Genomic DNA, 12,650 nt, shown 5'->3' with positions numbered 1-12,650 from the left:
CTGCATCAACCCTGTTCTGACTGAATGCAGACAGGCTGTCCCTGACAACCTCTGTCCAAATTATAGATTCATGAGAAAATGCTTGTTTCAACTGGTAGGTCTGAGATGGCTCACTGTAAAGCAAATGATGCTTGACATACTATCAATAGTTCTGAAGCCCCTTCTATATCCTGTTTGCACCTTCCTACCTCCTCAACTATTAGCTATACTTAATTCTCATGCTTTTTGATCATTAGTTTTTATATGTATATGCACATATAAAAGCATTGTTACACATATGTAACAAGAAGCTGGTTAAATTATATTCAGCATGCTTTATGTACTTATTCCCCTGTCAATGCAGGCTATCTTTATTTATATAATCTTATTGCATGTGTGCTCACATGCAATGTGAGTGTGTGTGTGTGTGTGTGTTTAAGGGGGCTATGTATGTGCCTTGGTGCGTGTGTGGAGCTCAGAGGGAAGAGAACTGAAAGCCAGGCTTTCACAGAAAGTGCTTTGACCCACTAAGCCATCTTGCTGAGCTGTTATTTTTGCTCTTAAAATGCTTATATGATTTTTTTTTCTTTTTAGTTCTGGAGACTGAACCTAAGGTCTTGTAAACGCTAATCTAGGTATAAACTCTCCCACTGGTACACTTTCCTTGCCCTATGACATGGAAGACATCCAAACACCAAATAAAAAGGTCACTGAAATAAAATACAATGACAGGATACAGAAAATTGTAATGCAAGTCACATTTTAATACAGTTTCAAAAACATTTCCCAATATAACTACAAATTTAATCAGAAAAAATATTTCAAAGAAATATCTTAACCATTAGTACACCACTTTAAAGGATTATGTTTCTGAATCCTTGGCTTATTACCATGAAATGATAAAAGTATCAGAGGGGACCAATATTTTGACATTATGATATGACATTGTCATCTATAGGTTACAGATGCCCTACTGAAATATTCCATTTGAGCATTTTATGCTCTATGTAGTTTCCCCCGGCAGCTTATTATAAATAAAGCTGTTGACAAAATTGAACAGGGTATAAATAAAGCCCTTGTATTAAGTTGGCAAAATTTGCAAGATTATACTTTTAAACTTTTTGCTACTATTATTATTAGTAAAATCCACCACCATAAAAAAATTCAGCAAATATCTTTATTAAAAGAATGTACTCTGACTGCGATAAAATCTCTACATTTGTGTTTTAAAAATAAACAAATATCAGTGTATGGTATACGTCTATAATCCCAGCAATGGGGAGCTGGAGACAGAAAGATTATTACAAATTTGAGTCCAGTCTAGGCTGGGTAGCAAAATCCTGTCTTAAAAAACTGAAACAGAGATGGGAAAGGGAGGGAAGGAGGAAGAAGGGAGGTCAGGAGGAAGGGAAGAGGGGGAGAGGAGAGATAGCGAGATAGACAGAGAGTGGGGAAAGGAGAGAGAATATCAACAAAGAGATGAACAGATTTACCAAAAGTATTCATTATGAAAACAGAGCAAAGAAATACTGATTGCCTGTCATATTGATGTGGAAGACAGAGGAGTCTAAATGCTTTTGTTGTAGCAAATAATGAAACCTCAGGTTGTTGTAGCAGCCTTCTCCTACATTGCAGTGAAAAAAATTAGCGCATATCCTTTTACTTTTACAAATTATCAATTGCTTTAATCATTTAACTCACCTGGGAACCATACTGGCTTTGATAATTGCATTACTTAACAAACTGGGTGAGTCTTTTTAAGTGACCTAATAAGAATGGCTAAAGTTCAGGGTAGGGTGGAGAAGTTGCACCCCCGATCTGACTAGAAGTCAGATGCTTTCTGTGGAATGGAAAAACAACTATGTTAATAACCATTCTAAAATACTAACACATTCCAGGTTCAGTCTCTATTGTGTTTAAAACACAGCAAACCCAAAAATTTAAAACAAGCTCCCCATCTTATTTTCAAGACTAATTTTCTACCACAATGAGTAAAAGTGCTCATAAGTAATAATATACAACACTAAGAAAATTACCAATGGCTTATGTCTCATTGCCAGCAATGAGAGTGTTATATGCTAAAGGGCACCATGATATTTATAAAAGCCAAAAATATATATTCATTTCTTACTTCCCATAGTTCTAATATTATCATTATCTAATTGAGCATAAACTAATCTTTGGACCTGGTAACTAAAGCGATTACATTATGGAGGAATAAGATGCAAGGGGCTCCTTCTTAGGAATCTCATCATGATGGTATGCTGGCTCAATGGGAATTAAACAGGAAGAGAACACAATTCAGCGGGGAAAAAGACTAGTTTATTTGTTTTATAAAACAGGAGAAAGTTTAGTGTAGACGGCCAGGAGGAGACCGTCTCAGGCGTCATCTTCACCAAGAGTAGACCCTTACCATTTCTTATTTATTCCCATAGGACAGACGGTCTAATTCCTGACCCCTGACTGGCCACTCAAATTCCTTCTAAAGGAATCCAAAAGAAAAAATACTTTCCGTTTTGGTTACTCTTAAGTTTACTATTTGCAGAGGCCCTGGAAGCAACAGTTCAATTTGGTTTCTAGTGTCCCAAGAAGGAACAGTAAACTTAGTTCATAGCAATGTGACCCAGCTTTCAAAGGCTGTGACCAATTATTTGAGAGTTGTAATCTGCAGGCTCCATTTTTAAAATGTGTGGGATGACGCTGTCGATTCGTACGTTTCCGATGAGTCCTTTGAAGAACAATTCTTCAGTGATCGTGGCGCTCATCAGTCTCAAGGCGGGCAGTCTGAGAAGTAATCTAGACAGCCTGGGAGAGGAAGGAGAGACAGGCGCAAAGTCAAGAGAGACGGAGGAGGAAAGCATCCATGTGAACAGCGAAGATCGAGATTTCAAAACCTAAAGACAGAATCTTAGATTGTCAAGGCTTAGGCATGACAAACAACCTGCACAGGAAAAGCCTTGCTGTCCCAACTTGGCTGCAAGAATACTGGAACTGAAATTTTCCTTTCTTACTTTTATAAAAACAGACACCCATCTCTGCAGGACGGACAATAGCTGGAAATGATTAGGAATACAATCTTTAATTATAAGTGTATGATGCCATGCTTGCTGGGTTTAATGTCTGTGTTTCACTTTCCTTACGATAATACTGTCCACTTCTGAGAATTCTAGGAGGCGTCTTTACGCATAGCTTCAGTAAACCACGCATTAGGTCCATTCAATAACAGCTCCCCAACTCATTTCAGATGATAAGAACAATGTTTTATGTTATCAGAACACAGGAGGTTCAAAAGCTCTTTTCTTTTGAAAACACATACACAAGAGACACAGATATCTATAGACACAGACATAAACACACAGACACATAGACTCATATAGATACACACAGAGACACACAGACACAGAAATACGCACAAACATATAGACACACATACAGACACACTAGGCACACAGATATACACACTACCCTAGAAATGATGTAACAGGCAACTGATGCTATTATAAAAAGCATGGATGTGGAAAACAGTCATGGGCTCAAACAGTCACATAAGTGTCACTTCCTCCAGGCCTGTCCACAGAGCTGCTGTGAACAGGAGCAACTGCTTCCTGTCTAACCCTGTTTGGGTGTAGGTCCATAGAGATGGGACCATCAGCTTGTGTGACAGTGTGTCTGAAATTGAAAACTGTTGTTGGAGGGTAACAACTTTTAAGAAAGTAGGAAAAACTGAGACAGCCTCCTTGCTCTTGTGCTTTGGGTCATCAGGGAGTAAAATAAGAGTTACTTACAAACAAACACTGAATGAAATGGCTGACAACAGGTGGGTACCAAATGAAAAACAGAGTGGTGACCGTGCCGGGCAGATGGGAGATGCAATCGAAGGTGGCGTAAAATAGGAGAATATGACATTTCTACTCGTAACAGTTTAGATGCATGAATAGTTTCTGGAATTCTCCATTTAATATTTTTGGCTGGAGACTGACCACAGGTAACTGAAGCTATGCGTAAAGACACCTCCTAGAATTTTCAGAAGTGGACAGCATTATCGTAAGGAAAGTGAAACACAGACATTAAACCCAGCAAGCATGGCATCATATGCTTATAATTAAAGATTGTATTCCTAATCATTTCCAGCTATTGTCCTTCCTGCAGAGATGGGTGTCTGTTTTTATAAAAATAAGAAAGGAAAATTTCCTTCCACCCCAAAAACCACTGGCAAATAACTTGGAAGGTTTATAATAAGCTATGTTTTAAAATTAATTATATATGAGTTTAAAGGTGTTTTAATTTATCAATTCCTTTTTTACTAATACAGTGATTGTATCTGAAAAGTTGGACTCTCCAGCTCAATCCCTGAGCAAAGCTGGCCTCCGGCAATCCTGTGTCTTTGAGCCACTTCCTCACCCTCTCTGTTTAAAGCACTAGTTCTCAAAACTTCCTAAGGCTGTGACCCTTTGACCCCCAACCATAAAATTATTTTCATTGCTACTTTATAACTGTAATTTTGCTACTGTTATGAATTATAAAGTTAAGTATCTGTGTTTTCTGATGGTGTTAGGTAACCTCTGTGAAAAGGTCAATGGAGGACACCTAAGGGGGTCACGACCCTGAGGCTGAGAACTACTGATTTAAAGTAAGAACTCATTAGCTATTGCATGTGATGCCTGTTAACAGCTGGTTTGTGTCCTATGTGCTGGGGACAAAGCCCAGAGTAATGGTGTGCGTTACCACTAACCTAGCTTCTCTCTCCCTTATTCACTGGTAGAGACGAGGATCTTCCCGTACTACACATGAGCTCTAACACTAAGCATTAAACTAATGTGACTGACAGTCACATTATGGCTGTCAATCGCAGAGGCAGGAAATCAGGGTTGAAGGCTATCCTGGCTATCTGTAATTTCAAGGCTACATGAGACCCTATCTCAGAAAAAACACAAGTTCTTTAAACAAACCACAGTAAATAGTTCTAGCTTAGCGGTACCTGTAGGTGTCATCTGGATACGTCCTGGTGATATAATCCTGGAATTCCACATAAGCCTTTTCCTGAAATTTCTCAATCAGCTCCATGTTCTCCAGGCCTGGGTGATCTAAGACATAAAAGAATATAGCTGCTCTAGTTCTGAATGCTCATTTAATAACTCACGGAACACAGAGACAGACGGTGGAGGAATAAGCGCTTCCTTTGACACAGAAGTCCACTTCAATGTTTTGCTATTTCATTCTGTAAGCATTTACTGCCAACACCCTGTAGTAGCCATTGGTAACTATTATAATGTCTAATAGTAAAGTCCAGACCACTGTGCTACCAATATAATTTTTTTCCTTAAAAGTGGTGGAATGGATTTTGCTTTGTTTTTTACCGTTTTGCTTTTTGTTTTGTTTTTTGAGACATCGCCGCCACCTGGCCCCATTTTGCTTTTAACAACAGAAAATGACCAAAAAGACTAAAATTAAAGGACCAAATTTAAAAGCACCCATAATCCACGAAATACACAGATATGGCCAAATTTAAATGTACTTATGAATTATGAATCACAAACACTTTTATGTCTATTACAAAAAATCATAATGCATAAAAGAACATGAAATAATCCATAAAACATTTGATAGTCATATTCACACAGTAGAAATATTTAAAGAACTGCATCAATTTATATCATCTAACTTTTCAATTTTACCTAAAGAAAAATAAAATTGGCAGACTGGCTGTGCTGAGTGGAGACACGCGTGGCCTCAAAGTGTGTCTCAGGGGTAGAGCTGTTGTCTGTCCTATACAAGGTCCTATGCTGGATCCCAGTGCCACAAACAGGAAAAACGAAATGAGTAAAACTGTAAGTACAAGTTATTAGCTCCTGTGACGAACATGGCCTGCACTCTCCTGGGCCTCACCCACGCCTCATGTGAAACACTAGACAGTGCAAAAGGTTTTAATTATCTTACTCATATCACTGAGAAAAACAAACAGGTTCCCTAGGACAACTTTATTAGAACTGAAAGGAACAGAATACCTATCAGAATGAAGGCACAGACCCTCGGAGGACTGCGGAGTTCTACTCACAAACTGGGGTTTGATGGCCCTTTACTGTCTGAAAGAAAGCCAGACCCTGGCAGCAAAGCAGGAGGCCATCTGCCAACGTTTGCAGCTTTCATAAGATCCTGAGAAGGTAACAGGCCCCGAACACAGCAATAATTGTCTTGCATTCTGGCTTTACTAATGCCTGACAAGATATACCTAAGCTCAAATGATTCAGGGCTGTGTGCTCCACTGATTTTCTGTGCAGATGTCTGCTATCTTAACATCAGATTTAAAGCTGGCACAGCCACAGACACTGGAAACGGTGACAGCCATGAAGCACAGCATGGAAGTATATTAAGTATATCTTAGAATATTCAGAGTTTTCCACTCATTCCCACACTGTAACTGTGGGACATTCCTATATTCCAAAGTGACCCTCCAACGGCAGCAATCCTGCCCGCCTCCCCACTCTTTGGCTCTACAAATGACCAGTATGTGATTATTTCATATCAATGGACTCCAACAATGACGTGTGCCTGTATGAGTGGCGTCTTTCACTGAGCATAATGTTTTCAGGATGCACCAGGTCATAGCATATATCAAAACCTTTTGTGTTAATACTATTCCACTGAATGCATACATTCATATATACACCCATCTGTCTTCTAAAATTTCTTATCACACTTACGTATTTGTGTGTGTGTGTGTGTGTGTGTGTGTGTGTGTGTGTGTATGTGTCTGTCTGTCTGTGTAAGTACTCAGGGATGCATGTTCATAGTTCATTTCTGGAAGCCAGAGTCTTGCAAGAGTCAGTTCTTTCCTTTTACCATGTGTGTTCCAGGGATTGGAACTCAGGTCCTCAGGCTTGGCGGCCAACACCTTCACCGGCTGAGCCCTTTCACCAGGCTCATTTTCTTTTCTTGTTTTTAAGTGTTGTTTTTGAGCCAGGGTCTCATTTGACCACAGCTGGCCTCAGATTTGCTCTGTAGAAAAGGTTATCCCTGAGCCCTGATCATCTTGCTTTTACCTACCATGTTCTTAAACACATATCCCACCAAGCCAGGCTTCAATTATTTTTCGATGGACAATTACAGTGTCCCCTTTTTGGCTACTATCTAGTACTACTATCTAGTAGTACTATCTACTACTAGAGCCAACACAAACATTTATGTTTACATATATACTTTTGTATGTTAGGGCCATTGGAATTTAATATATGCTTCACTTGTGTGCGTGTGTACGTGTGTGTGTGTGTGTGTGTGTGTGTGCGTGTGTATGTATGTAGGCCAGAGGGAGCTGTCAGTTGTCTCTCTTCTCTGCCTTTACATTTGGCTAGGCGAGGTGCCCAGTGAGCCTCAGAGATCTGCCTATCACAACCCCATGCTGGGACTGCAGGTACATGCTGCTGTGCCTGGCTTTTTATATTGGTTCTGGGGAATTCAATCTCAGGCCCTTGTGCTTGCGTGGTGTGTACTTTACCTACAGAACTATTTTCTCAACCTCCTTATGTTTAACGTTTGAAGAACTGCTAAAGTCTCGCCCTAAGCTACTGCACCATTTCACATTCCTACCTGCAGCGGGGGACTGCTCTAATTTCTCCATATCATGAAATGAGACACTAATGTCCTGGGCATGGTGGGATACATCTGTCATCCTTAACTTGGGAATCTGAGACAGAAGGACTGCCATGAGTTCAGGTCAAGCCTGGGCTACACAGGCAGTATTAGCCATGCCAGGGCTACATGGCTGAGGCCCTATCTTAAAAGTACAAACACGACTAAATAGATGATAAAGAAAACATAAAAGGTGTTTCTGTACCTGGACTGAAGAGTACTATTGCCTTCAGGTAGGCGTACTCATATCCATCGATGCAGAGCTTAACCATGCTGTTACAAAACTCCTGCAACTTGAAAATGTGCTCCATCAGCGACTTTCTCCTCTCCGATGACATTTTATCTTTAAAACACAAACACACACACTTCTAACTGTCAGCTAAATGTTGGACCATTTTCATGCATTTTTCCTTCTCATTTGTCCTCAATATGGAATGTGATCAATCTCTTTAAAGGCTGATGCTTCCAATTCAGAATCTCTGCAATTAAGGCCGAAGCTAACAGATCACCTTCAGACAGCTCATTCAAGAAGGAGGAAATAGAAACCCAAAACTCAGTGCTGCCTTTTCAGATGCCCCTTAGGAGCAGAGGCATCCCTTGGAGAGAGAGGGGAAAAAAAAGGCCCATGTACAAAGAGGGCCGGGGATGTTGCTCAACTGGAACAGTGCTTTTTTAGCATCTCGGAAGCCCTAATTTGATGCCCAGCACTGCAAAAAGCTTAGTGTGGGGGTGTGCACCTGTAGTCCCCAAACTTGGGAAGCGGAGGCAGACAATCAGTTCAAAATCATCCTTTGATACTTAAGGAGTTCACGGCCAGAAGAGACCCTGTCTCAAAAGAAACAACAAAATGAAATAAAAACAAAACAAAACAAAAAAATCAAAGTATGGAAGACTCAAATGCTTATAACAGGATGTTATTTAATCTTACACCATTTGGAAAAATAATGAGAAAAACTATTTTCAGTTTTAAAAATTAGAAACTCTGGTTTAATAAAAAAACAAACATTGAGACCAAAACACATAAAGACCAAAGAAGAATTTAGAAAAATAAAGCTTTATAACATTTTAACTTGTCTTAAAGTGATAAGTGTAAAAGCTATTCCACGTGTTTAGCAGACAGCAATGACTCAGGACCAGGGATAAGACTGTGATGCTGCCTCTGGGAGCTTTCTTTTAGATGGGATTAAAAGTGAGTTCTCAGCCTTTGATGAGGAAGCAGATGATTTTAAAATAATGTAAACTAAAAAAAAAAAAAAAAAAAAAATCAGGTGTGGTGGTGCATACCTTAATCCCAGCAGTCTGGCTGGGAGGCCGAGGCAGGAAGATGGTTTAGTACAAGCCTAAACTATGCAGTGAGTTCTTAATGAGCCATGGACCATAAAGTAAGGCTCTGTCCCTTATCTCAACAATGAAAAAAGAGGGAAAGGAGTTAGGAAGGAAGGGAGAAAGGGAGGGAGGAAAATGTATTGACCAGTGAGTACCTAGCACATGCCTGCTGGCCAGCATGTGGGGTGGAGGGTGGGGTGTTGAAGGCAGAAGAAGACACTGATATGTTGTGTCTTGAAAAAAACAAATACCAGCCAAAAATACAAAACAAAACCAGTGAAAAGTAGATTGTGCTAAGGACCTAAACAGCAGTGACTAATGTACACATTATTCCCGAGCTTAAAGGCAGCAGCATTTTAATTAGTTACCCATTTTCAAAGTGTTTTTAAGTTACTTATTGCTGCTTTCTCAGATGAAACGCCTAAAAAAAAAAAAAAAGTATGGAGTCCATGACTTTCAAGTTCTCTCTTCTTTTAAAGAAGCCTTTTGAGGCTGGGCATGGTGGCACATGCCCACATGCCTTAAATCCCAGAGCTCAGGAGGCAGAGGCGGGTGACCTCTATCACACTCCAGGACAGCCTGGTGTGCACAGTGGGACTATGTCTGGATAAAGGTCTGGCTATGTGGCCCATGGTGGCCTTGAACTTCTGCCTTCCTAGACCAGTCTTTCCGACACCACTGTGACCAACATGTTTCCATTCTCTTTAGGTGAAACAGTAGATCCTGGGGGACCAATTCAAAACCAGCTCATCCTGTGACTCTGAGGTTATTAGGAAAAAATACAGCTTTAGCATTGGGAGACTTGGTCATGCTTTCTCTACCTACATGCACATCTATGTGGACTTTTACAGGCCTGTATGATAGGATGATGTGGGTGTGGTTTGTCCCTGCCAAAATCCATGTTGGAATTTGGTTCCTGCAGCAGTGGTGTTGGGAGGCAAGCCTTGTAAGAGGAATTAATGTCTTCCTCACAAGGGCAGACCATTCTTGAATTACAAGGCAGTTTGGATTCCTTGATACACTCACATGTATTCACTCTCTTCTAGAGATACTGCTTGATAACCCGCTCTCAGGTATTGTATTTTAGTGACAAAAATATGACTACAGAGCCTTTCAGACTCAAGTACACTAGGCTTCATGTCATTTTTCTCATTTAAAAATATTTTGAATAGGCTGGGCATGGTGAAGCATGGCTTTGATCCCAGCACTCGGGAGGCAGAGGCAGCCTGGTCTACAAAATGAGTCCAGGACAGCCAAGGCTCTTGATACAGAGAAACCCTGTCTCGAAAGAAAGAAAAAAGTTCTTGAATGATTATGAGTTTATCACAATGTTACAATTATCCAGAGTAAAGAGGTAAAACACTAATACAGTCATCAAGGTATCTAACTTTGGCCAAAGCTTTGGTAAAGCAGATGACTCCCTGAGAACATGATAAATAAAGGCGTTTTTACCTTGCTGGAGGCTACTGTGAAGACAATTGACAAACGTTGCTAATATGGTTGCTACATTCATCACTTGCCAGCACTGGGCAAGACCAAGGGTGAAGAGTTCGTTCCAGTACGCTTTTACCAATGATATGCTGTTTTCTTGCCTAGTATAAACAGAAACAAAAGCACACATCAGACATGAACTTCACATTGATCGATGCACTTAAGAAAACACCAGATTCCAGCTAGTCCGGCAGACTCATGGGCATACACCTGAGAATCCTGTGTTCTGTACACTCGACAGAAGTCCATGAAGAGCGCCTAGAAATCTGATTCTCAGCTCGCTCACCATCAATCAGCCAGTCCGTAAGAACAGCTACACTAAGATTTACAGTAAGCCAAGTAGAGAGGGTTCTGAACTTTCCCAGGCAAAAACACACAAAAAAACAACAGGCTATGTGCCTGAGGTAATATACGTGTCAGTTACCCTGAGGTGATCATTACACATTGTATGAATGTGGAAATGACCTGGTGCTCTCTGTAGGCATGCACACTTTCTATAAATCAATGCCAGTAAGAAAAAAATTGCAAAAGAGTTAAATGGACAGGCCATGACATGCCAAGCACTGGTGAAATGGGAGTTGACATGAGGATTATGTCTGCCTATGAAAGAGAAGGTTACATAAATGTGTGACTTTAGATATTTTATATAAGTGTTATGGAAACATATACATACTATGTATACAGTTAACTTCAGGCAATTAAATTCTACTTGCTATGAAGGAGACATGCAAGAAAGAGAGAGAGAGAGTCAGGGGAGAGTACTCTGAGGCAATGTCATTCAATAATTAGAAGATGGGAGGTACTTTAAAAAAATTTATATGCACGTGCATGTGACTGTCTGGCTATATATGGTGTGTGTGTGGCAAGTGTGTGTATATGTCTATGTGGTGTGTGTGAAGTGGGTGAGTGTGTGGTGGGGGGGTGGGGTGTGCGAGCACATGGGTGTGTCCTCCGAGGCCAGAGAACACACTGGATGCTCTGGAGCATTACAAACTACTGAGAGCCTGTTGTGGACCTTAGGACTTGAACTCAAGTCTTCTGCAAGTGCTCTTAAGCACTGAGACATCTCTCCAGCTCCGGGAGATAAATTCTAAAACACAAAAATGTTGGGATAAGCTTGCAATCCCAGCAGTCGAGAGGTGGAGGCGGAAGGGTTGGGGGTTCATTGCAGTGGCTGAGGCAAGCCTAGGCTACAGAAAATACTACCCTAAGAATCCAGTGACTACAGAGAAGTCTTGCAGCAATAAGGGGGAATGGCAGTGATGGCTAATGCTGCTGTCGGTGCCACTATGACTCCCGTCATGATGGACAATATGATTCCTTAAACTGACATGTCAAAATAAAACCTTCTTCCTCAAGCTGCCTCTGCCTGGGCAGTGAGACAAGCGACGAGACGAGAAGGGCAATATTCGGTGTTCAGTGGAGGGCTGGATGCATTTCTACATGCCCCATCTTCTCCGAGAAGTTCTCTCTCTACCTGACTTCCCAGTTAAGAGATCCACTCGGTCTCTGAGGGCCAGAGGGAGCCTTTTCTGTTGTGCTGCTGAGGACTGGACCCTGACCCAGGGCCATGAGCCACAGCTCCAGGCCAGGAGTTGCAGCTATGTGTTTATTGATTGGTTTTAGTTTGAGGCAGAGCTTTGCTATGGAACCCTTGGTGATTTGGAATTCATGGTCCTCTCACTCCTGCCTCCCTATTGCTAGGATTTCAGGCGTGTAACATGATATCTGGCCTCAGAGCGCGTGTCTTTGAAGAAATGCCCTCTCATGGCTGTCTCCCTCGAGTCCCCTTTGGTGCTTACCTATCCATCTAGCCAGAGTTTATGCAGATTTCATAGTTTCCTAGATTGTTGTGCTAGGGGTCTGTTTGCCACACTACTCAAAGGTAGAGATTCTCTTGTGTATTTCTTCATGGCAGTGAAGAGCTCAAATTACATGGTCTATAGAAAGAAAAATCCACTTTTTGTTTCTTTGTTTTGTTTTTTATTTTATCTTTGAGGATATTGATCAGGAAAAAGTGAGGACTTTAAAAAGAGAGAGAAGCTATAGGTGCAGGTATTTTTACAAGAAAGAAAATCTTCAAGGGAAACTTATATTTTATTATAAGACAAATTGTTGATTTCTTTCCTTTCTCCAAAGGGATTCAAGTTAGTAAAAACATGCCTCTAAGAATCATGCTCATGCTGTTGACTACACATAAATTATTTCCTTCTTGAAAATGCCACAAG

General features: G+C 40.7%; 1 protein-coding gene across 1 annotated transcript in view; it reads right to left on the bottom strand.

Annotated features, from left to right (window-relative positions):
* Positions 1-2,279: 2,279 nt before the first annotated feature.
* The window catches only part of Nr2c1 (nuclear receptor subfamily 2 group C member 1), a 48,166-nt gene continuing 37,795 nt past the window's right edge, over positions 2,280-12,650 (bottom strand). The window contains exons 11-14 of the mRNA XM_055627874.1: positions 10,384-10,523; positions 7,811-7,948; positions 4,958-5,063; positions 2,280-2,784 (exon numbers count right to left, since the gene is read on the bottom strand). Of these exons, the coding sequence (XP_055483849.1) occupies positions 2,610-2,784; positions 4,958-5,063; positions 7,811-7,948; positions 10,384-10,523 (559 nt within the window). The 3' untranslated portion in view covers positions 2,280-2,609. The remainder of the gene's footprint in view (positions 2,785-4,957; positions 5,064-7,810; positions 7,949-10,383; positions 10,524-12,650) is intronic.

Source organism: Psammomys obesus, unplaced genomic scaffold, assembly GCF_907164565.1.
Source record: "Psammomys obesus unplaced genomic scaffold, mPsaObe1.curated_primary_1811, whole genome shotgun sequence".
In the NCBI taxonomy this organism is placed as follows: domain Eukaryota; kingdom Metazoa; phylum Chordata; class Mammalia; order Rodentia; family Muridae; genus Psammomys; species Psammomys obesus.
This window is presented reverse-complemented; position numbering and strand designations above follow the sequence as displayed.